The following is a 26,372-nucleotide window of genomic DNA, read 5'->3' as shown; positions in this document are numbered from 1 at the left end:
TTTGTAATCGTCAATATTTAATGATTATTAATTATTATAAACTAAAAGTAAAGCTAATTTGCTACGAAAATATTGTATTCGTTAACTCTATTAAAACATGTACTTCACGCTGTAAAAAACGCTATTAAAAGCCCTTGGCAGATTCAAAAACGAATGCGGAATGCCGTGCGGTTCTTTTAAAACTTAATTTTAGATTTTTAAAAACTTAATTTTGAGGTAAAGTTGGATTTTGCTACAAAAACGGATATAAATCCATGTCCAATTACTGGTAATTACCCCCACCCCCTTTGGCCAATTTTACTCCCATCTGGTCAAGCCCACGTCAATGATAAACCAATAGATAATACTATGTAATATAAATATTATATCACATCATGTTTACAGCTCTAATTAATTATGGACCAGCTAGACTATACGCCGGCGAAGTTATGTAATAATCGGATTAACTATCATAGCAATATGTGTAAACAATTTTTGAATATACCGCGCTGCACTGGTACGTTTACATGGTATCTCTGCATTGTATGAACATATCATGCTGATCACTCGCACCCGTAAGATTAGTATCTTTGAAAATACAGGTATTGTATTCAATCTATGATTGCAGACATACACAGGTAATGAGTGCAACCTGCTTGTAGTGCAGCGCGATATATTCCAAATTGTTTTCATCTATTGCTATGGTAGTTAATCCGATTTATAACGTCACATTTGCGAGTGATAAAAGTACACAGAATAAACTTGTGCTCATTTACATAATTGAAGTACAATTGAAGTATCAATTGTTTTATACCTATAATTGAATCGAGTACATTTTCTTCGAAATATTTCTTACAATTTCATGATTTTACATAGACTTCTCCGTAGTCCACTTGCCCATTTTGCATACTCTGGCTATTAAATTTACGCATAAAACTCTGATTTGTATTAATTTGTGTGCAATTGATAGATTTACACATCTGATCTTTTCAGTCACCGTACTCCGCGCTAAAAAAAAAAAAAAAAGTTTTGGACAGTGTATTATGAAGATATGATAATATGATACATGATGTGATATGATGTGATGTGATGTGATGTGATGTGATGTGATGTGATGTGATGTGATGTGATGTGATGTGATATGATGATATGATGTGATGTGATGATATGATAAAATATGAAAATATGATCAGATAATTTATTCGAAATGTATTGTACAAACATACAAAAAAATATATACATGTATAAATACATGCCTACAAATACATGTAACTGAGACGCAGTTGTGAAAACACATCATATAGCGCAGAACTGAAGAGACAAAAACCACCAAAAAGACAAAAACTAGGAAGAATTGAGCCATTTAATTACAGGTATTAAGGAATGGAAAGAGGAACAGCTTGCGGGTTTCAGCTGGTTCGCCATCGAAGTATAAACTGTCAAGCTTTTATGTCGTCAGGATTGGCAATGACTTTTTTCAGGACAAAACTAATGAAAGTTCTATACATGTCGACTACCCTGTGTTTACAATGTCTACAGAGTATCATTGTGGGTTGCCCCTTGTAAAGTGATACAGCAGATTGCTCCTTATCTCGAGATGGTGTCTCTGAAAAGAGCCGTATGAGGAACAACGTCTTGGTACGCTTGGTGTATTGAGTAGCTGGTAGTAGAAAGAGCATTTTATAACACAGCAGATAGGAAACATTTACACCCATCCTTAGGTTTGATGGTAGTTTCTTCCACAAGACCCATTGACTGGTCTGGTACCCATTTAAACTCAAACTTTTGCAGCAATTTTGATAATATCACACGTGCCTGGATCTGAAAAAAAAATGTAAAAATGTGTTATACAAATAGGTGAAGCTGGTAAGTAAAGCTTTATAAACGAGCAAGCAAACAACTCTTTCGCTAAAAATCATGAACATTATCGTTTCACATGAATTTTCCAGAAGTCATAGAAAGACAAGTAAGAGTTTAAACGTCCCATGAAGTTTTCGAGACACTACTCCCGAATATAGAGAATGCCCGATTCTAAAATCGTAATAGGCCTACTGTCAGACACACGTGCACCGGGCGCTACCATTAGGGGCGCCAAATCGGCTTCGCTTAAAAAAGACTCCATCCTCACACCCCCGCGTCCAAGATATTCTCGGGTGGAGGGGGCGCCAATTTTGTTTCTTACCCCGGGCGCTACCAACCCTAGTTACGCCACTGCAGATCTAAATGGACTACCAACTCCAAAATGTTATCCGCTAGAAGGTACATCACATCTCCGTGAGGGAATAATGGGGGCGTTAGGCCTCGTATCCATAGGCTGTTCCCTTCAAGTTGTGCCCTTGTTCCGTGTTTACTTTTTTTTCCCATGTGACCTGCCACACAGACAACGAACCGTAGCGGCCACTAAGCAAAACAAAGGTTCGTTGTCTGTGTGGCAGGTCACATGGGAAAAATAAACACGGAACAAGGGCACAAGCCACAAGGGAACAGCCTATGGATACGAGGCCTTACAGGCATGCATACATCCAGGTACCCATTTACTATATGGCCTCATTTTGAGATCATAATAATTTAACAGATTTTGAACATTTTCCCCATGTCATTTAGTAGCTATGGGTAGGTAATCTTACCAGTGCGAATTGCTGTCCTATACACATACGTGGACCCAAAGAGAAGGGAAAATAGGCATACATGCTCGCGCTCCTGTAATATAAGTATAATCAAAATGCAAATATATAGTCTTAAAATGTGTGCAAAGCTATATATTCCTTTTCAAGCTTACACTAGAAATACGCAACTGCATACTGTTACATCAAAAACTACGATAACACACAATCAGTCCACACACAAACATCACATACAAATTAAATCGAGACGCATAACAATTATTGCTAAACCACTCAGGTATTTAATAGAAGACCACCAAATAGCATAGGAAATATCATATTGTCTGGGAAATTAAATACCATAAGAAAATACATAATAAAACAAGACGATACACACTTAAATACATCGAGATGCATATCTAATTGCTAAACCATGTTTAACAGGGACTTAATGAAAAACCACCAAATAGGCTATCTATCACAAGAAATATTTGCTCATCCGGACGATCGTAAAAATCATCAAAATTCATATTTGGCACCTTTGTCATGGTCGTAGATGTGCTAACATAGCCTGCTAGTGGTTCAGCCGAAAGCCGTGTATTTAAGACAAAATAAGACATTTTACATGAATCTGTAATTTATATACTGACAGTATATAAATTAGCTACAAGTATTTGAATGAGGGTTCAACTTCCGTCAATACTGCTGTTTTCTTCGTTTTTTGCAAAATTTTCATTTTTTGTCATTTCAAAAATACCAAAAGACACCATTTTTTTGTCATTTCAAAAATACCAAAAGACAATTTGAATGACTTATCCCTTCACTTTTTAGTAATTTATAAACAATTTTAATTTTTTTTACACTTGCGCTGGGTTCACTGAATGGGTCTTCAGTATAACTGAAATTGGTTATAAAATTGTCACTTCTGGAAACAGCAACAATTAATTTCAAGAAATATCATCATGGTACTAGTTTTGCCAAATTGTTGTGGACAGCGTAATTTACTTAGTCGTAGCACCAAATTATTATTGAAGTACACAACATCAATTTTGGATTTGTAACCTATACAAGAATATCGGAATAGGAATTGCATCCAATCTCATCTTTTTGATTGAAAATCCTGCAGATCTTATTTGCACATCCAATTTGGTACTATAGAACTATCGGTGCCCGGTTAGGTACCGATGACTCTTAACATCACACCATAGATATGTAATGCATTGTATCAAGCATAATAATTAACGTCTGCATAGTACAAATGTTCCAGGTACGAAAAAAAGTACCATCGGTACCTCTTCGGGCACCGAGAGCGCTATAGGACCAAAAAGGATGTTGTCCCTAATACTATACTTACTTGTCACCATTGTGCAAAAATCTATCTGGGTCATAGGTCTCCGCGTTTTGAAAGTACTCCTCCATCCTGGCCATTGCGTAAGTAAATAGCTATCAAAAATGAACATGCAACTATTATTGCACTTAAAATGGCAATCACAAACAAATATAAACATTCCCTTTCATCCATATTTGTAGGAACACAAAATATTGATGTTTCACTTGGAAATAAGTCTGAATATGATCTATAGATCATGCGAGAATTCTTCCACTACTCGTGTGTGTTACCAATCTGCCAAAGGAGTTTACAGGCTGCTAAATGTCAAAATGTCCATTTTTTTGCCATACAATTTGTATTATATCGCGAATTTGACAAAATCAAAATTATTTGATATCAGAAGGGCATCGTTTTCTGAATGCACTTTTGTGTGTCTGATGTGCTCTAAGGTCCCAAAAAGTTAGCATATTGTGCAAAGGTAGGTCTGCGAGCCCTTAACCCTAACCCGCCAGGGGCTTTTTCGCGACGGACGGAAGGGAAAAGGAAGTAATAAAGAGAGAAAACAAAGAAAGAAGTTGTTTGCTCTGGGTGGGATTCGAACCCGAGACCCCTCGCATGCCAAGCACTGGGTCGGCGACACTTTGCCACGGGTCTTGGGCTACGCTGGCCAGCGAAACCATGCCTAGATATCACTTAGGGCGCTTGTGTTATCACACCACGTGGGATGCACGCACGAACAGCGCATATATCAAGTAGTAATTTGTAGTACTCAGGCGCGTCAGGGTAAATTGAGCCTATATTGAGTTCCGATAGTGGTCACCTAAGGCAGCAAAAAACAACAACAATCAACTCACTATAATTGGTGTTCCAGCAGGTATCTTCATCCCATCAAAAGTACAGTTTTGTGGAGCTACACGTGAAGAACCAGATCCAGGTGGATGCAATCGTAGAGACTCCTTAAGCACCTGTGTCAAATGTATGACCGGATAATGTAAGTTTACGGTTTTATGTCTATCATCAGTTTGTGTTTAATTTTTGACGTTTAAAGGGCAGGTCTATTGCAAAAACAGGTTTATCTCTATTCGAAGAGAATAATTATTACATTACAAGTTGATACTCGTTGTAATTTTTTTATGCGCATTTCTCCTGAAAAAAGAGAAATTGTGTGGGTAAAGTTCGGGCTCGTACGTGTTCTGAAGCGAAATTAATTTTCAAGGCAGCGGCTGATGACGTAAGTAAATGAAGCGGGCACTGTATCATGCTCTCATATACTTGTGTGATCACTTTGACAAGTTTGACATTAGCAACAATGAGTTGTACTATTATTTACCATAACAATGCTGCATAACAATATGCAGACTATTGTTCTCATTTGGGAAACAAAGCGTCACACAGTATTGTTACTATACGTTTGCTTTGTAATATTTCATCCAACTGAAACTATAATAACTATAGCATTGCAATATCGCACAGGGAAATCAGATACATGACTTTGTGGACTTAACACGGTTTATATGCTAGTCTCAGATTGATCACGCTGAAATTCTAAGCTCAAATTATTTTTATATTTTTAGCCCAAATATTTCTCATGATATATACATATGAATTGTAATTTACTAATATACAAAAAAAAAAAAAAAAAAGAAGCGGCTGATTTTATCCATATGTTTAAAAATTTGTAATACTTAATTCAGAGGGTTTTTTTCTGTGAACAACAACAGTAATCGTTCTGTGCATTGAGAATGTTTATAGTCCTTACTCGCAAAACAGGCACAGTAATTTCATGACGTCAACTTTTTCCTAGGTCAAATCTGTCTCGTTCGAAGGAACTCATCGCTTAAGTTGGTTTTTGCGGAATATCAATTTTAAACGTCTTATTTTCTCCAAAAAAAAGAGTCATTTTCATTGTCCTCATAATATTAGCTTGCCAATGATATAATGTTGTCCGAGCAATATATATGACCTTTAACTATGGCGACCTAATCAACATGATTTCCATTTTACATAATTTACAATATTTCAAACTTAATTATTGACTAGGAAAAGTGGTTTATTTGAGTGATATGGAGAGTCATACTGAAGATTTACATAGAGAAGTTGGCATAATACCTTAAACTGTAAGCTTCTAGAAAATAACTTTTATAATTCAGTATGTAACTTATATGCAAATGAGCCTGAGCTTTATCAAAAATTCTTTTGATTGACATATTTGAAGTGTGTGGATGCATCAATTTTGTATGCTGTTCTAAATAAAGTAATGTGTTCAATTTTGTTTTCTTCCGTGTTTAGAAAAAAATATATCCGAAGCATTACGATGATATATCATTTGACTTCAAACGATATCCAGAAGCGGAGTTATGGTTTGTTAAACTTTGCTCCTTCAGCAAAAGAGTACATTATTTCGGTGCTACATTATTTCTCTTTTTCCACATTCCTGGTATTCTGGTCATAATTGGCGATCACTTCAAATCATCCCCAAGTCAACGAGGTTAAGGAATGTCCTCTCATTGTTCATTTTTTGTTCACCCACCACTTGAACAGGATTTAGCCAAAACAAACAAAGACTAGAGCTATTTACGAATTCTATACATAATTAGAAGCTTATTATCCTCCTCAACAATAGGATTAATGCTTGGTTTATAAAGGTGTTTGACTGGCACTAGCAAAATGAGAAACATGTAGCACCAACTTGAGGTACATATTGATACAACCATAATGCATATTTTACAATGAAACTCAGAATACAGTTTACCGACTTTACGAGCGATTTGTGGTGGACGGTCATACATACCACTGATAAAATAATAACTATGCAAATGTTCACGTTCCGATAGAAAAATCCATCGGCACCAATCGGGGAACAGATAGCCCTACAGAACCAAACTATACCTGTATACGTGTTGCCTTACCTTACCATATCTCATTGCCAGTTCACAAAAGTTAAACAACGCCTTAAAGGAACTTTAACTATAAAAATTTATCAAGTTACTATACTGCGCCAATAAAGTATCCTTACACTAGGAAAAATAATCACAATTTCCAAACTAACAAATAAAGTGAAAGTTATGAAAAGTACAGAGAGGCAAAAACTGAAATGAAGAACTGCTTTAAATAACGCTTCATTGAAGAAACTGCATGTGTTGTCTCTTTGTTTCGCTTGTTGGAATCTTTTTGCGCCTTGTATAAGCCAGTTTGTCACTTTTAAAACTGTTCTTTTGTCTCAGTTTTTTTTCATTCGTTCCTTTTGTTTTAAATTAAAGCCAAACGCATAAATTAGCCATTCACCACTCTCAAACCAGATGTCTAGTCCGTGGAGTTTTGAATAGGCCAGTTTGTCACTTTTAAAACTTGACTTCGTTTATTCAATGGCTTGTAACTTTACTTCTTGAGGTCACATTGGATTCAATGGGGTGTCATAATGTGCAGGATTAGAAAATTACCCTCATATTGTTCAGTTTTGAAATTGTGATTATTTTTCCAAGTGTAAGGATACTTTATTAGCGCAGTATATGTATTTTGTGTAGTGTCTCAATCATATTCGTTCCCTTACCGCCATCATATATTCTAATTTAGATAGGTCTTCAAATGCTACATAGCCATTGTCTCCAATAACTGCGTCTATTTCAGTTTTTAACCTAAAGGAAGAGACATTGATGATCGATTAAATCATTAATATTAAACGATTTTAAGGACAAAAATCGACAGACATCACACATAATTACAAAACAAGAACTGAAATCAGGATGTTTCAAATGAAATAAATGTGACTTATGACAACTATAAATATGCAAAGGTATGAGGTATGAAACGGTAAGAAACCTGACAATGACACCGAAATAATTAATGTCTAATCACTGTCTTACGAAGATTATTGTTTGTGGTCCATTCTCAAGGAAAACACTCCCAAACAAATACCGTACCATGTGCTTATGATCGTGTGATCACCGATTGCGCTTACTGGGGAGGCCACAAGATAGTGATAGAGTTGTGGGTTGGTTTTTACTACAGTAAGCCAAATAATTAAAGTTACCAGTTATGTTTGCCCCTGCAAATGCTAAACAAAGATAAATATGTCAAAATTAAAACCAGCAGCCAATACCTGTACCCTTTAGCTCTGATTTAAGATCTTACTCGTTGAAATTGTTTAAGAATTATAGAAACGGTGATCTAAAACCCAAGGAAGTAACGAAATCATAAAATCAATATTAAGACAAGTAATGGAGGAAAACTGCAACTTTTGAATTTGCATCTTCCTGGGGTTTTGGATTTTTATGGCTTTATTTCGTAACCGATTTTAACGAATGGGGTTTTAATTCCGAAAGATGCAACTATTGGCTTATGGTTCTAATTATGATATATCTGCCTTTGTTTAGGATATACACGGGTACCAATAACTGGTTGTTAGGGAGCGATCGTTATTTATGACAGAAGGGGGAATGGGAAAATTTAGGGGGGAACACGAAATTTTTTTGGGGTCTTTAGGGGGAACCTGAAAATTTTAGTTGAACCAGGAGGGGGGATTGTTAACTTTTAAATGGACAAAATTGGGAAAACAAGGGGGAACGCGAAAATTTTGAGCGGACGCGAGGGGGAACGCGAAATTTTTTTTTGATATTTTTCCAAAACACCCATTCCCCCTGCCGTAAATAACGATCGGTCCCTTATTGTTTTGCAGACTGTACTATATATATGACTATTATTTGAAGCGGGCTCTAATAATAATACGGATGGTATTTGAGTAAATATAATACCTGTAGACGATGTCTGGGTGTTGAGTGAGTTCCATAAGAGTCCAGGCAAGTAAGTTGGCAGTTGTCTCTTGACCTATTATCATATATATTTAAAATGTTAAATTAATACGACGAATTAAATGTTCTAATGGATAAAATGGTGTCTAAATAATTTTATGTGAAAATAGTTTGCAGAAGACATCGTTTACAACATAATCACGTGTATTAAGCCAGATAGGTTGGGAGCCCGGGATGGCATGAATGGGAGCAGAGAATAGGGGTTACCATGAGCATGATGGGAACAATCGAAGCTGCACTACTATCTGTTGATAGTTGACACATGATAGGATACACCAAAATGCACACAGAATAGTCTGCACAATCTGTGATGTTTTGTTAGGTAATGCCAACAAAACTAATCTAGGCCTCAATTGAGCTGAACAATTTTAGGGAGCAATTTTTGTCATCAATTTGTTTTTATATTAAACTAGAAGTGTTACCCCCCCCCTACCACCACCAATTAACCCCACCCCTCGAGCGGTGGCTCTGCTGGCGACCAAAAAGATATAGTTACAGTAGTTTTACAAATTCCGCCCTATTTTCATTAACCCTAAGCCAACTGAGTCTCACTAAAGCTCACTATTAAAACCACTCTGCGTGCATGCATTCCACGTGACTTGCCCAAGTCATTATACCTAGGGAATTGCTGCCCGGGGCAGCCAAACCTCGGTAGCTACATGTCGGTGATCGTGTGCGTGGCATGCTAGGGGTCCCGGGTTTGAATCCCGGGGTACCAAGTGACTTCTTTCTTCACCTTCTCTCTCCGTTTTCGTTTCTTCTTTCCCTTCCGATAGCAAAAACATCACGGGTAGGGTTAGGGTTAATAATACTTCTTGCCGCCCATTCAGCACCGTCATTTTTCTTTCATTATTCTTCTTGCCGTCCCTTCATCTCTCGCCGCCCCTTCTTTTTTGCCGCCCCTTGTTTTTATCCGGGCTCGAAGCCCCCTCCCCAAAAAATATATATACGCGCATGGGAAGGGTAAACTGTTCTTTATTTGAATTGTGATATCAGAACATTTTGACACCTCTTTCGTCAAAATTGGAGCATGTTCATGTTTTGGACCTCGGGTTAGAGGTCATTAGATTCAAACAATATTCAGAAATAAGGAATAAATAATTATAATAATATAGAATTAACATCATGTCACATCAGTTTTGAATCACTACCGGCACAATATACCTACTAAAGAATAGGAAGTTAATGATCCCATTTGAATAGTAACACCTTTAAAATACAGGTTGCTCAAATTAGAGGATACTCCATGTGATATGATAAGGTTCTATGATTGCTTACTTGCCATGGTTACCATGGTTACTTGCCTGCCATAAAAAACGTAACAAATTCGTCCAACATCTCCTCCATTTCTGGAAGGCCTTCTCCTGACTCGCTAGAAGTCTGTATGATGTAGGCGATTATATTGTTGGATAGTGGCTGCCCCTTCTGGAGCATATCAATTTGACTTTGGATACATTGTCGGCCAGTCTCTCGGATGAATCGGCACGATTTGTCAACTTCTTTGCGATACTCTCTGGCAGATGGCAGTGGGTTGTACTATGGGATGAAAAAATCAGCCCGATTACACACAAAACTCTTTTAAGACCCATAATCAGATAATCTATAGATCTTGTATTTTACACGTAAAGCATGATATTGGGAGTTAAGAAGACATAGACACCAGCTGACACCTTGGACAATATCTTTACTCCATCAAGCCAAAAGAGCTCTAGAAAAGGCTGAACCTTACTTCGGATATACATCATGCAAAATACTTTGGAAAAGCTGCCAACGGTCCCAAATCGTCTATGTTATATAAGCAGTTGTCCCTTTCTACCCAATATAGGTAAAGCTCATAAAACTCATAATAAACTACCGCACCATAGCTGAACTATGTGGCTTCGGCTTCTCTTTCAGGTGATACCACCCGGGGTCACACTTTGTTTTCGAGATATTTTATCCAGAGTTTTTTTTAATTTTTTTTTTTGAGGGGGTTTGAGGAAAGTTGACCAGGGTCTTATGAGGAGTGTCACCCCTGGGGAAAATATTTTTTACAATATTTTTTACTTTTTCTGTCATTTGACAACCACTCGAGGAGTTACACTTTTGTTTTGTTTTCGTGATATTTCATGAAAAAAGACCCAAATTATAAATATTCACTCTCAGTTTATATGGCCTTTTATAGGAATAGTGATCCGGGTTTTAAAGAGGAGTGCTACCCTCGGTGGAATAATTATTTTCAATATTTTTTTTTACTTTTTTCTCTTTCATTTGACACCACTCGGGGAGTCATACCGCTTTAGTCTTTCAAGATACGAAAATATATGAATACATGTGTATTATGATGGGTGGGGAAATATATTCTTTTCTTTTTCCTCTTTCATTTGACACCACTCGGAGGTCATACCTTCTTGGCATTTCGAGATTACAAAGGTTACTGAGTAGGTGAGGAAAGAAATTAGTAATATAAGCTGAGACCATTTCATGGTGCAGCAAAAAAATGTACGTAACATGTTAAAGTAATCGAGCAGAATGCTCCTATATCTCTTCTTTAAATCCTGTCAGTGATTTATAGTTATCACGAATCACCATTTGTTAATATGAAACGAAATATACTAACCGCTAACCAAGGCCGACGAAAAGAATCAGAGAGAGCTCTCAATGAGCATGTTACAGCATCAATGAAAGGTTTCGAACCACCACTGTAAATACCGAGGTCAGTTCCAAAAGCAACCTGAAGAAAAACAAATGTGTGTGATATAGAAACGACATTATAGCAACGGTGACATTATTTGGGTATGCATCAGCAACCATACTCACGGTCAACAGCGCTGTGGCGGAACCGGGCCTGTGCCCCCCCCCCCCCTACACACACACACACACGCCCCCACACACCTACACACATATTTCAACCGGCCTTCCATAATGTGCTGGGTGAACATAAATAATCAAACATAAATGTGATGCGATCAAGCAAAATCAATCGGAACTCGGAGATATTAAATTTTCAGTTTCTTATAGAATAACAAAAAACACTTACAAAGCTGCATTTTCCAGAAAACCCCATGAACAACCGGTTCCAAAGATATGAGCAATTAAAGAGTTTCCAAAACAAGAGGAAACAAAAGGAAATATTTCCTTTGTTTGGCCCCATATCAAAAAATAAGACCTTTTCGGATAACTTCCCGATAGTCACCGGGTAGACACCGGCAAATTTCACATGCAAATTAGATGGGTAGCGGGTGACTACCCGATAAATTTTTGGGAAACAATAGTGGATACCTTTCAGGTAATAGGTACCGGAAGACTACCCGATGACTGTTTTGGGAAACTAGCGGGTAACCACCCGATGACTTTTTGGGGAACTAGCGGATAACTACCCGATAACTTTTCGGGGACCTAGCGGATAACTTTTGGTGACGATATACCTGGTGACCTCTTTGGAGACTTCCTGTTGACCTTTTTGGAGTGCAGAAATACAAATTCATGAGTATGCACAAATTTATAGGCAATTTAGCTTATTATTTGAATTGTAGATTTTGGAGAAATATAACTCTGCAGTCATGGCAGTTGAGCTTGTGCTATCTTGCTTTAAGAAACTTGAAAGTGTACAATGTAATTTTAAATATTCCTGATTTAATTTAATTGGTTCACACCTTTATAAGGTGCATACCTTTCAATTAATTACAACCAAATTGTTATGATATCAGCATAATTTATACATGTATTACAGTACCTACATGTAAATGTGATCACATCACTGACACAGCATAATAATTTTCATATCAAATATTATAATTTATTTACAACAAATAGCTTAACATAAAGCTGATCAGTTAATTGACACATTAGCTGATGATTAGTAATTTAATTGACATTAATTTACTGTCAAAATCATGTATGATTTACTAGAAAAGATATAAACTAAAACATTCAAATGTGTCATATTAGGTACATCAGTGTATAAAGACTGCATCAATACAAATCATTTCATACAAATTTTCCTACCTGCATTGTCATATGAAATCAAGCATTCAATGCTTTTATAATTCCTACAGCATGTTCCAGATTAATTAGTAAATCCATACATTTTGGACCACAAATAACTTGAATATTCTGCACAAATATATTCCAACTGCCAACAGCTAGCTACTCCATTATTTGAATTCATTCAGTGACCTTTGACCACATACCCACCCACGCATTCTTCTTCTTATTTTCAAGGTCAAATTAAAAGTGGATAACCACCGGGTAAAACACAAAATGTTTACAAAACGTTTTTGTTAGGTTCTGGTTAGGTCTTTTACGTCTTCGTCTTCCAAAACGTGTTTAAAACGTGTTTAAAACGTTGCGATTTGGTTATAATGTTGAAGCTTTAATTTAGTTTTATTAGTAAGTTCACAGGACGTGTTGTGAACGTTATAAAATGAACGTTATTTCGCGACGTGTATAAAACATTCGCCTGCAACTTTCTCAAAACATATTGTGCTGACGTCTGTTAAACGTTTCTTTATCAATAGAATATTGAAATGTAGGCCTACAATAGAATGTAGGCCTAAAAGAAGAATTTAAATTCTACAAGTAGAAATTTGATTTTAATTTATTCATAAACGTGTACAAGATGACGCGTTTATTTGCATTTTGCATAGGCCTATGGAGTCAATATATTAAATAATTATTGCGATTTTGTATTTATATATATACTCATGCATAAATAGTTCTATAGGCCTATATGTACACGTAGAACGCAAACATTTCAAAAAGTGAAAGGGAAGTTAAAGATTTCAAATGGTCCCATGAAAACGGTGTATATGACCATGTCTCTTATTTCACTTGTCTTGACCTCAAGAGCAAGACTATAATAGCACCCACGCAGAATATGGAAAGAATGCAACAGGTTGAACTTGACCTTAACGGTCACTCACCAAAGCAAGTACAGTACTGTGTACAACGTGTATGTATCAACTGTATTATTATGTATGCCGGAATCTCACTGTAACACATGGCTCCGGGAATAATTCCTCTATATATTATCATCAACGTTTTCCAAGAAGTGACATTTTCAGGTAGGCCTATAGTGATGTTTTTTCCTTGATTTGTGTTATTGACTAACCACTTCCCTGTGAAAACGGAAAGTGTGTTGTAGTGTTTGTAATGCAAGTGTCTTGTTGGTACATGTATTGGCGGAATGATTAAGGTGCAAACATAATAATTACCCCAAACAGGTATCATACAGGGATGTGTTTCTGCTTATCGTGTATATTTTTCCCGGGATCATGCGGATATTCCTGCCGGTAAAATAAAGAACCTGCTGCTGCTGTCGAATACGTAACTGTTGAGGTCATACGTATTACCTGTGGTGTGAATACTATCATCATCATGGTAGACGTATCACTACAAACTGTTCTCGTGTTTATACTACAGTTTTCGTCCGGAGTTTTCGTCACTTGGTCACTGTAAAACTGCCATGGACCGCGTTTTTTCTTCTAGAAGCCGGACCTATAGTTTTGTATATTATGTATGATATTTTTGGTACTTTTGTAAAGTGTACTTATAAAAGTTTTCAATACGTCATTATAACGTTCTAAATATGTAGTAGAAACGTAACATAAGCATGATAAGTGCGTCCTGCAATAAAAAACAAAATATACAATACGTTTTTTTTTTTTTTTTAACGTTTTCATATATACGTTCGTTGCGTGCTCCAACGTCCGATACGTTTTCTGTAGGTCCTGGATACGTCCTGGGTGACAGAAAGAAAGGTTTTAAAACGTTGTTTACGTTGTGAAAACGTTTTAGAACGTCTCTTAATAACGTTTTTAGAACGTCAAAAACCTTCAACAAAATTACGTGTTTAAAACGTTTTATCGAAACGTCTAGAAAACGTCAATGGTACTTTCTCAGAACGTTTTGAGAACGTTATTTGGTTAGCTGGGATAACTCCTGCAAAGAATATAAGTTTCTGGGAACCTTCTGGGTAACTCATTTGAAATATTTGAGTTTTGGGGAGACTTCCGGATGTCTACCCGAAAACTTTTGGATAACTTCATTAGGTATCCGCAAGGTATCCGCTAGCGGGCACTTTCGGATAACTCTGGAAAAGGTACCCGAAAGGTTTCTGATGACCACCGAATGGTCATCGGGTGGTCACCGGGAAACTTCTTTTTACTATGGGGCTACATCTCAAAATCAATATTTCCGAGTTCCGACTGATTTTGCTTGATCACATCACAAATAATCAATAATCATTCTAGACCCTGAAGGAACGTTTAAAAATGATGCACCAATTCCATATGGCTTCAATAATTGGATCTTCATTTTCCAAAATTTTCCAAATCCCTGTTATGAATAACCAAATCCCTGTTATGAATAACCAAATCCCCCTTTTCACTTCTGCTTTTGACATCCAACACTAATGCTTAAAGCAATAATTTATACAATAATAGTTCAAACTTGTCCACGAATGGCTTTAATTTGGGCCTTCATTTAACCCACTTCGGTTTTTCAAACTGAAATTGTACACAATAATAGTGCCAAAATGGTCCACCAAATGGCTGCATTGGGCCTTCAATTTGCAAAGGATTCTCCCTTCTGACGGGGATATTCCTTCAGACACCCCCTTTCGGGACCCCCAAATCCGTGTTATGATATCACACCACCAAATAAATCCCCATAGAGATATGTACTAAATTCGCCTCAAGAAAACGTCATTTTTTATTCGCAAGATGCAAGAGCGACTCGGTTCTTAGCGACAGCAATGATGGTTGAAATTTTGCCCTAGCATGATCCCTTGACCAAAAAAAAAAGAAAAAAAATATAGGCTACCGCTTTTGACATCCAACACTGATGCTTCTCCTTGAGTTACAAAGCGAACCGCATGGCCCTTAGTTACATCCGTATTAAAACAATAATTTATACGATAACAGTCAAAACATGTCTCCGATTGGCATGGTTTTAAGGGTAGACAAGGTGCTGTTGGTCGAAGCAGCCAAAAATAGCGACTTTCATTATGTAATGACACCATATACTTTCAAACCTTGCTTGATTTATCGTTGTTAATTGAGTTATGTACGTTTATGTAAGTGTTGCAGGTGTTTCAGCCCTCCTACAACATAACTCAAGAACCACAGGAACTACAAAAGTATATTTGTGATATTTGAATTCTTCTACACACTCGCTATGAAATGAGCAATGCGATTTTTGCCAAAGTTGACTACCATTCGCAAGATGCTGTCAACTACTAAATCGCAACACTTTAAAATATTGTTAAAGCTTAATTCGACCTTCATTTAACCAATATTCGGCTTTTTCAAACTAAAAGTGTACATAATAATAGTACCAAAATGGTCAACCAAATGGCTACAATTGGGATTTTATTTTGGAAAAGTTTCTCAATTATCACACATCCCCTCCTTCGCGGTCCTTATTTACATTTTCAACAACCGCCACAGACCCCCCCCCCCCACACACACACACACACACATTCAAACCCGCAGCACTGCTGGGAATCGAACAAGGGCTGCTGTATTGTTTAGGCGAGTGTATCGTTCATTACATCAACCCAAACGTATCATTTAAAAATCGCAGGTCCCAACCGTCAAAGACAACTTGTGAAAGTGATATCGTACTGACTTATAGCATCATACCTTTGCAATGATATCCAATCCAACTTTGTTCAATTCTTCCAGCATCACAACCTCAGTTTCACCGTCACTTCTACCTACAAGTTCTTTAATCAGCAGATCAGAACTCATATTGAACTGGTTCAGGCACGTTTTTAGGTAACTGTCAACAGGAAAAAAAAGTAAATTGCAGTAAATTGCAGTAAACATGTAATACCGTACAACTTCATCTTCCTCTGCTTAAAAGGGCATTTCGTGATCCACAGCCATATCCCCCTTTTCCAAAAAAAAAAAAGATACCATTGAAACCTCTGGCTACATAATGTTTATGTACAAAACATTTCTTGCAGATTAATTCATTTAGGAAAAATATCGTCAAATTTGAATTACGTTCTCGTACACCATTGTACACCAGAATGAAATTACAACAGTGGTCTATGGTGGAGTAGTGAAATACAGATCATACATGGATAACTCGCAAACGCAAAATCGAAATCAAATAAAATTTTAGGAATAAACCTTTTTTAAACTCCTTTCATATAGATGAGTTGACTTCTGACGTCAATGCCTGGCAGTATGCGCACGCATCATCACAATTTCCATTGTTTTTTGCCTAGCAGTATGCGCGCGCATCATATTTTGTTCAGGGCTCGTGTTTTTAAAACTCCCGCCACGTCACAATAAGGCTATTGAACAGTGTAGTGATTGCATGGGGTTCACTCAAGCATATCGATATACCAGTCCCTTGCCTTTGTTGATAAACATTGAGGTCAACTCATCTATAGACGAATACTTTAGTACCTCAGACAATACTTTAAAATGAAGTGCGCCCTCAAAAAAAAAAAAGGTCTTAAATTATAGCTGTATCTTTTAATTCGGATTTAAGATTTCGTTCGTTGAAATTGGTAAAGAGATTATGGTGATCCAAAATCCCAAGGATGAAGCCCCGCATGAAGCAAATTTAAATTTTGAAGACGTCACCATTAGACGCCCTATTGATTTGTACACAAAGCGTTCTCTCGAACATCCACCGTCCTTTCCATTGATTAGAACATTTTATTTATATGCACTTTTGATTTTATTCCTTCCTTGGGTTTTCAATTAATTCTCTACAAATGAGTTCTTAAATTAAAGCTAAAGGGCCTACTGGTTTTAATTTTTAATATAATATGTGTCTTTATTTAGGATATACAGGGGTGAACATAGCTGGTACCTTAATTTTTTTGGCTGCCTGTATTTCAATACCTACCTTCTATGAAAGGCTGGGTTAAACAGCGCCCGGTTTTGCGCCCATCGTTCAGTCCGCATCTCTGAAAGCAATCCATTGCCCATAAATCGTGATCCAAATACGGTATGTAGATTTGAATAAATCGAGGAATATTTCGGAAAATTCCCTGTCACTAAAATTTGCTAGAATATAGAGTCATACAGTACAGGCCGTCAGTTTCCAGTGAGTATGAACAAGGCACATCAAAATGGCACATAGGAGCTACGTCAGCTAAAAGTACATTGAGGGCATTTGAAGAAAATCCAATGTTGTAGACATAATATTGTTAATAAACACCAAAAACAAATGGGTACCAATCATTTTGATACAGCTTGTATTAAAGGGCTTCATGAATACGCAACCACTTACTAGACCAACCATGGCAAATAAGGGCCGGGGGAATGCAGTAAAGCTATTTTGCTGATGATTGGAGAAGTTTGAAATTTGGTTGTATTGTTTATCATTGTCAATGATTGTTATCATGTGTGTGGTTATATATGAGCTTCGTTCATCCCTAATTCGCGCCCAGCTAAAAGTCAAGGGATCATGATAATGACCCTCGTGGAGGACTCAATACTAAGATGTGCAGTGCATTATGTGCAGTCGTAAAGACTCCTTGTGTATAATCATCCTTCCCACCCAAGACCCCTATTTACGTAGTTTTGCCCCCACCAAAAAGGAAGAAAAAAAAACGTTTTCCCACACGCTATATTTTCTTGTTTCCCTCTCAACCCCTAAAAAGTCCCTACTGAAACCTTTTCTGTGGAAAAATTCCTACTGCTTTTCCCAAACAGGAATAAAGCCGCTCAATTTTAAGCATCTGTCCCCGAAAGATTTAAGTTTGGGTAATTCCCACGAAAGGCATATATTTCTTAGCATCTGCCTTTGCAAGAACCCATTTTAGGAAGTTGCCAAATGCGCTTTTTTAGTACGCACATGTATGAATAATTTATGTCAACTTACTTTGACTGCACTGGGCGTGAGACAAATGACACTACTATTCCACAAGAAATGTACAGCAAAAATGTGTCCATATTCTTTTGCACTGCGCTTGGAAATGGAAGAAGATAGAGAATTGAGGAGAAGGAGGCGAAAACGTTGAAATATGAGGAGGGACGAGAAAATACAATATAGACGAAAAGTAGAAGCATAAGAAAAGGTAGAAAACAATAAGAATTCTGGTATAAATGTGCTGGACAATTATCAAATAAAGCTGAACAGAGGAGTACTAGCGATCAATGATTATCATTTATCATTATCACCCAGCAAACACAAAACGTTTTACAGAAAAAGTTTAAATGTCGGGTTATATACACGTTTTAATAACAATCAGAAACAACGATGGTGTAGTGTAAAACATTTTAACATCTTGAAAAATATTTTGCAAAAACGTTGAAGATGCGGATATGGTGCGATACCATAAAAGTGAGCCCAATTGATTAATTCCAATGACTAAAACCCAAACGTGTTTAGGACACGTTTATAACGTTTTAAACACTAAATGTTCTATTTAATGTCATTAGTGATGTGAGAGGATATTGTCATTTAGAATTTAAATACATGAGAGAGTCCGTTGCAATTTCAGTGTCTGGGTTCATTTTTTTTTACCTTGGGGTGCACCCCATTTTGAAAGTTGTGGTGCCATTTTACCTGATGCAGCGCAATAATTGAAGTGTAGTCTCAGAACAATCCAAATAAATTTACAATTTTGTAGGACACTTACGTTCCACATGGGCCTAAATATTTTGCACAGACACCGATTACCTGTCAGCTCAACAAACCCTCTCCCAGGGTCTGAGCAGGGTTCATAATTAATTATTGCACAGTCCCTTAGTTGAATAATGTAGGCCTTCAATGCATCCAAATGCTTAGCCTTACAAGACTTGCACCTGCATTGCTGAAAAGTCATCCAATTTTTTTCTTAACCATCTGTTTCTTTGGGATATGACATTGTCGAAAGTCTCAGGGAAAATCTTCAAAAGTCACCCATTTAGGCTACCAAACCACGGGTTTGGCAATCCTGATTAATTTGTCCTTCAACACAAAAGCATCAAACACTTGACAACAGGTTCTCCATAAAAAACATTCACCTTTTGAACACTGATTACATACTAATGTTGACAAATTACCGGCCTACATGTTAATTACTTGTGAGTTTCACCTGTGTAATATAATAGTTGTTGCCGTGACCGGACTATGAGACAAGAAAGTAGTATGCGTGTGAAAAATATGACAACCTTATTTTAGTCCGAAAGGCCCTTTCAGTGCATTTGAAACTAATGAACTTAATTTGACCCCCGTAACGTAAACAAAAACAAAATTCGATGTTTTATTGAAGTGCGCACGACCTTTACATCGCAAAAGTCCGTTTTCCGAAATGATATAAACCGTAAAAGATTTTAGCCTTGCCAATTCGCCAAACTCAGTAATTTAGTATAGATATTTTTGTTTGCTGGGAATCTATGAGCGCTCGTACATTATCGGAACAGACTTAAAATAATACGTGCTGGTTTCCTTAATATGCCACTAGTTTCCTGTTGAACGCTGCCACACAATAGCCCTGCTAAAGGGCAATTAGCCCGTGACAATCCAAAACCATGCAGCATTAGCATAGATCCTGGTTATGTCCAAAGAACTGCTAAACTCAGTGACCGCCCCCCCGAAAAAAATAAATGGAGGCCATCTTGGATTTGAAACCCTTAATAGCCCATTTTGGATAGCCCATGTATGCACTTTATTCAGTAATCAATAAGTAGCATAGTGGTATAGCCTGTGGACTATGGATCCATAGATTATAGGTTCGAACGGCCCGGTTAAACTCTAGTAGAATTTTATGAATATATCTTTTTATTTTGTTAAGGGGAAATGATAATGGCAATAAACCTGTGTTATAGCTAGCCCCATATTATAGTTATGTACTATGTTTCATCGCATTACGGTCCATTATGGATGCAAAAAGAAATTACACGTATATGTATTGTAAGTCTCATTTTTGCATCTCTGGTGTAAAAATGGTACCATTTATGGTAAATGTTAATTTTTAAGTGAGTTTTTTTTTAAATAATAATACTATTGTATAATCTACTACTAATAATAAATAATACGTGTGATGGTAGTAAGTCATTATTGATTCTCAGCTTATTTTTCTTAAATGTGACCAAAGCATTATAGTATACGTACCAGTCTAACGCAAAATCTCCCAAGATTTTCCCGTTCCGGCTGTATTTCCCAAGGTTGGTTATATGTCCTAGAATGTAACTGAAAGTAAGGTATATGCCTAATTAAAAAAATCGTATTCTAGCATCTAATTTGCATGAAACATTCCAGCAAACACAGAACGTTTTACAGAAAACGTTTTATTTTCGGGTTATATAAAGGGTATAGAACGTTTTTGAAAACAATGTTATTTGACAATTGACAACATATTTTGCAAAAATGTTTGCAAAAAATACCCCCCCCCCTTAAATAGGGTAAATTGGGGTAAATGGAACGGTGGGGTAAATGAAACGCTGAGAATACAATTTCCTCAATCAATAACAAAACTGGGTAACATCATACCGAGAGTTCCATTTATCCCAACGCCATACGTTCCGCTTGTGTTTCATACCCCAAACGTGGGTTTACTCGGTATGGAGTGGAAGAAAATCTCAAAGGTTGTCACTGACCATGAAGTGGTGCTACGGTTCAGTGAACAATACTAATTTAAGGGTATTGATTCCTAAATATTTGAACATTGTTCTGAGAGTTGTCATACAATATTGGCAATATGTTTATTATGTTTAAACAAAAATATAGCAGATTTTAATGATGAAATTATGCAATTAATATGCTAATTAGCTAATTAATTAGTTAGTTTGGTATTCCATTTACCCCACAGCAGATCCACTTGAGGTAAATGGAACATGGTTGACCGACTTTAAATATATATATATCATGTTAATATTTTTTTTGCTGATTGGTATCTGAAATGAAGGGATCTGGATGAGCGTTTTGAGCGTTTCGACAGTATTTTTTGTGGGACATGAGAGCACATCAGACATATCGAATTGCATTCTGAATACGAAGAATGTCTTTCTTATATCAAATAATTTTCATTTTTTGAAATTGCGCGATATGATACAAATTTTATGACAAATTATTAAAATTTGATATTTTTCACATTTTTGATATATAACAGTCCTCGAAGTAAATTGTATAAATCTGATGACATATTCTTTTAAGAAAAAGTGTATGTAGCTAGGAGGGAAAGCCGAAGATCAATTGGAAATTTTGACCTTTCATATTGAAGTTATGGATTTTTTCCCAAAAAGACCTAATTTTGTTTGGTGTTTTGGGAAAAAATCCATATCTTCAATACGAAAGGTCAAAATTTTCAATTGATCGTCGGCTTTTCATCCCACTTATACATACACTTTAAGTATGAATCATCAGATTTATAAAGTTTACTTGAGTACTGTTAAATATCAAAATAACAATTTTAATCATTTGCCATAAAATGTGTATTACATTGCGAATTTCAAAAATCAAAATTATTTGATATCAGAAGGACATTCTTCGTGTTCAGAATGCAATAAGACATGTCTGATGTGCTCTAATGTTCCACAATAGATACTGCCCAAACGTTCATACCTCACCCCTTAAATAATATGAAATTATATACTACAAATAACTAATTCATGGTATATTAGGCTCATTATTGATGTTTTTTTTAATCTAAAAACCATTTTTTCCGGTTATGTACGGTACTACTCCCTATTCCAGAAACTGGCAATAAAAGTACAATTTTAATATTTGGCCAATTTTTGGAAATAAGGGCCAAAAACATGCGTTTTTAGCGTGTTTTTCGTATGCTGTGACAATCAAGCTCAAAGACTTGTACTAAGACTAATTTCTGTTTATGCATTCTTGTTATTGAAAAAGACATATCTCATTTTTATAACCCTTTATTTATTTATGGTAACACAAAAAAGTGGGAATTAGAGCAAAATTGCGGCATCTACTCAAGATTTTGAATGCTTAGACTTGTTCCAAGTCTTTGATTTTTGTGACTCGATTGACACAAAAATGATGACAAAAAATGCATGTTTTTGGATCTTTTTTCAAGAAATTGGCCAAATATTAAAATTTTACTTTTATTGCCAGTTAGGACTAACTAAAGGATTAGGATTTAGCTATGTTTTATTTTGCAGAACTTCATCATATTTTTTTAATCCAAAAAAATGAGTGCTGTATTTATCTGGAATGGGGAGTAAGTGTATTTTTACGTGGTATATTACCATGTTTATAAAAAAAACATGAAAACAGAATTATTGTTGTTATTCTTTGTTTAGTCACGAATTATATGTTAAATAAAATATTCTGATGTCTTTTCAATGTAAATATAGCTATGAATGAAGGCTCCTTGCAAGTAATGCCTCTTGTTCCAATTACCCACCCTGCATGCTGTTTCCAGTTACCGTTTTGTAATACCCTGACCATGTATGTATTTGGACCGAGTACAAGAAACACAGCATAAAATAGGAGTTACCGGTAATCTGTTAAAACAAGTTGTAAAAACATAGTATCTACTTATTTTTGAAACAAACAAAAATCATATATTTGTAGCCATTTATAATTGAAATCAACTAAAATTTGTGGTAAACGTCTTTTGTCTATCCCAGCAAACACGTTAATAGCCCGGGGTTAATAGGGACAGTTGGGCCTGATGCAAAAACAAAATTCATCGCGAAAACTTTTCCGGGCCACCGGCCTTTTCAAGACTCAGCTTGACAAGTTTTGGTGCAAGATAGAAAGTGGATACGGGGTCAAAAGGCTGATGCCTACATTATTCCCAATCATACCTTTAGTGTATGATCATGATAATGACATTCCCTAGCTCGAGATACTCTAGCTAAAATACAGGTTTACATTTACTATCTTACATTATCTTGCTGTATTTCAGCTAGAGCGCCAGACGACAAGCTTCCGGGTTTTTTGGAGAACAATACTGTTACGTAAGATGAAGAAGAAACCCGCCTCGGAGGCCGCCCTACTCATTATTTCATTGTTCTTATTGCAATCTGCCTCACACATTACGTAATCAACACAAAGCTTTTGTGAGGATTAGTGAGTGGATAAGAAATTGACATCGGAGGATATGAAGGACACGCCGATTTTTAGTTGTCAATCATGAATTGCTGCACCGTTTTAATATTTTACTGCTTGGCATTACGCAAGCACCAAGACAAATTATGCCGTATTTTCCCAAAGATCATCTCATATGAAGTAAGCTGAATGCGATCTGTACTTTTGTAACATTCCGATCGCTTTTGATCACCTATTATCGGCGAATTTGCTTGAAAACACGTGAGTTCATGTTGTGTGACGAATATACCTATATATTCGTCTCAGATTAGCATAGACACAAATGAAATTACGATGCAATACAATGCAATTTGAATGCGCAGCAGATCTATAGACCACGTCTGACATTCCCAGCAAACACAATCAATTAATATAATGTTACCTCCTTTTTTGAGGCTATCGAGATCACGAAATGCCCCTTATAATTCAGTAAATATTAACGTTCTTTCTTTGCATTTTTACGTTCCTTCAAGAATATGAACATTTAATGTAATTTTTTTCATTAATGTAATTCCCCATCCATATTAACTTGACATTCTAAAAATGCAGACAGACTAGTGGCGAAAGTGGTACAACTCGTTCTACATGCCTAATGCCATGAAACTTACTTGGAAATCGGCGGAGAGGGAATATGTCGCAATGGGTAACGTCTGTAGTAAGTAAAGACTATAAGACCCAGCAGAGTAGACAATATTACAGTCGCAGATATGGCGATGACCCCGAAGAATATATACAAAAATGCCATGTTTCACGGTCCGGTTTCCAGTATACCAATTAGGTACACTGCCGATTTGGGGAATGACCACTGTCGATGTACCCGATTGTTGTGCTCGCAATTAGCATGATTAGACTGCGGAACTCAGTCCACAGAGAACCTATTCTTGAGAGGGCACTCTATTCACGTGGTTTCTTTTCCAACGCTAAAAGATCACGAATTTTGGTGGTTTGCAAATGAAAAGTGTCCGTACTATCGATTGATTACGTAACTGTTATGAATAATTTATTAGGTTTTTCAATGCAATCGCCTCGACCCATTAATACATATTATCTGTATTATCAAAGTACTTGGAATAGCAATCCGGTGAGTTCACTGAACTACGCCCTAATACTGATGGAGTTTTAATGGCGTTTCTCCTCTCCATACACAGTTGAACAAATACAATAGATGAAGGTCAACACGTATGACCTCCTATGTGACATGTTATATGTGATGTACAAAAACCTGAATATCATAAAGATCAGTATTCGTTTGTGCATATGAAGTGCACATTTACGTTGCTAAATATTACTCATTATATATTATGACAAATATTGGTATTATGACAATACGGTATAAACATTGTATATAAAACGACTAATAGATCCTACTATCATGGCGTCAGGTCAATGTTCATCATATCCCGTATGTTTCTTAAAATTCATTCATATTTGAGACAAATAGGTAGATCCGTGTTTATTTTAATGAAAGAATTAAGGTTTCCACTGCACGGGGGCCACAAGGGTGATACTAATTTTAATGCTATATTTTCAAAACGAATACGTGTTCCCGGTTGTGTTCCCGGTCAGGTCAAAGGTCATGCAGAGGTCAAATTTTAGAAATGCATTTTTTGGACATCTGTAAGGGGTACGAGGCTCAAACTCGGTGACAACAAACTTAATGACCAGGGGGAATATGTTGGAACACTTTGCAGGGGTCAGGTCAAAGGTTATCTGGGGTCAAATCGTATACCTATCTTATACCGTAATTTCATTTTCTGTAAGGGGTATGGGGCTCAATTTCGGTGACAACAAACCTCGGGAAACATTAAGGTCAAAGGTCAGGTCAAAAGGTCATTAAAGGGTTACATGCCTTGCGATTGTCTGCGCTCTGTGAGCGCAAATTATCTCTAGTTTATTATTACAATTATGATCGGACTAATGTATTTAATAGACTTTAAATAAAGATTACATTTTATGTAATCCCTCCACCACCACCGATACACATTACAACTTCAACAGCCTAAAATTGTATTGAAATCAGTCTTTAATATGAAAAAAAAAATAAACACACTATCTGTGGTCATCTTGTGACTCCCTTCATATCGGTCATTAAAAATTTTAATAACTTTTTTGCTTATTTTCAATTCTCATAACTTTCCTCATAATACAATGCAAAACAAAAGAAATAGATTTTCAAACCCTAATAAAACAAAGTCAAACATAAGAATAGCTTTTTTTTCCTTATTTTCAATTCTCATAATTTTCCTCATAATAGAATGAAAAAACAAAAGAAATAGATTTTTAAACCGTAATAAAAACAAAGTCAAACATGAAAATAAATTGTTTTCTGGATGCTCATTTTAAATTCTCAAAATTTTGCTCATAATACAATGAAAACAAAAGAAATATATTTTTAAACCCTAATAAAACAAAATCAAACATAAGAAGTAATTTTATTCTCATAATTTTCCTCAAGTTATAATTCTCACAATTTTCGTCATAATACAATGAAAAACAAGAAATATATTTACATATCCTATAAATAAAACAAAGTCGAACATAATTTTTTTTTTCTAGATGCTTATTTTCAATTCTCATAATTTACCGCAGTACAATAAAAAAACGAAATAAATAAATTTTAAAACCCAAATAATACAAAGTCAAACATGAGAACAGTTTTTT

The 26,372-nt window shown here is 36.1% G+C and overlaps 1 protein-coding gene across 3 annotated transcripts; it reads right to left on the bottom strand.

Annotated features, from left to right (window-relative positions):
* Positions 1–24,599, bottom strand: LOC140166330 (cholesterol 24-hydroxylase-like). 3 transcript variants are annotated; one of them, XM_072189764.1, is made up of 13 exons: positions 24,320–24,599; positions 20,769–20,846; positions 18,552–18,633; positions 17,571–17,731; positions 16,346–16,484; positions 11,320–11,433; positions 10,025–10,256; positions 8,664–8,736; positions 7,463–7,547; positions 4,767–4,877; positions 3,937–4,025; positions 2,607–2,679; positions 1–1,800 (listed from the first exon to the last, which is right to left on the bottom strand). In XM_072189764.1, the coding sequence occupies exons 1-13, from the start codon at positions 24,454–24,456 to the stop codon at positions 1,660–1,662; spliced, it is 1,515 nt and encodes a 504-aa protein (XP_072045865.1). In that variant the 5' UTR covers positions 24,457–24,599; the 3' UTR covers positions 1–1,659. The 3 variants fall into 3 exon arrangements, with proteins under 3 accessions (XP_072045865.1, XP_072045867.1, XP_072045866.1); XM_072189766.1 differs by lacking the exons at positions 17,571–17,731; positions 24,320–24,599; XM_072189765.1 differs by lacking the exons at positions 17,571–17,731; positions 18,552–18,633; positions 20,769–20,846 and having other exon boundaries at positions 24,320–24,597.
* Between the last annotated feature and the right edge of the window lie 1,773 nt (positions 24,600–26,372).

The sequence above is a fragment of the Amphiura filiformis genome, chromosome 12, assembly GCF_039555335.1.
Source record: "Amphiura filiformis chromosome 12, Afil_fr2py, whole genome shotgun sequence".
NCBI lineage: Eukaryota > Metazoa > Echinodermata > Ophiuroidea > Amphilepidida > Amphiuridae > Amphiura > Amphiura filiformis.
Note: the sequence above shows the minus strand (reverse complement) of the source record. Positions and strands in the feature narration are given on the sequence as shown.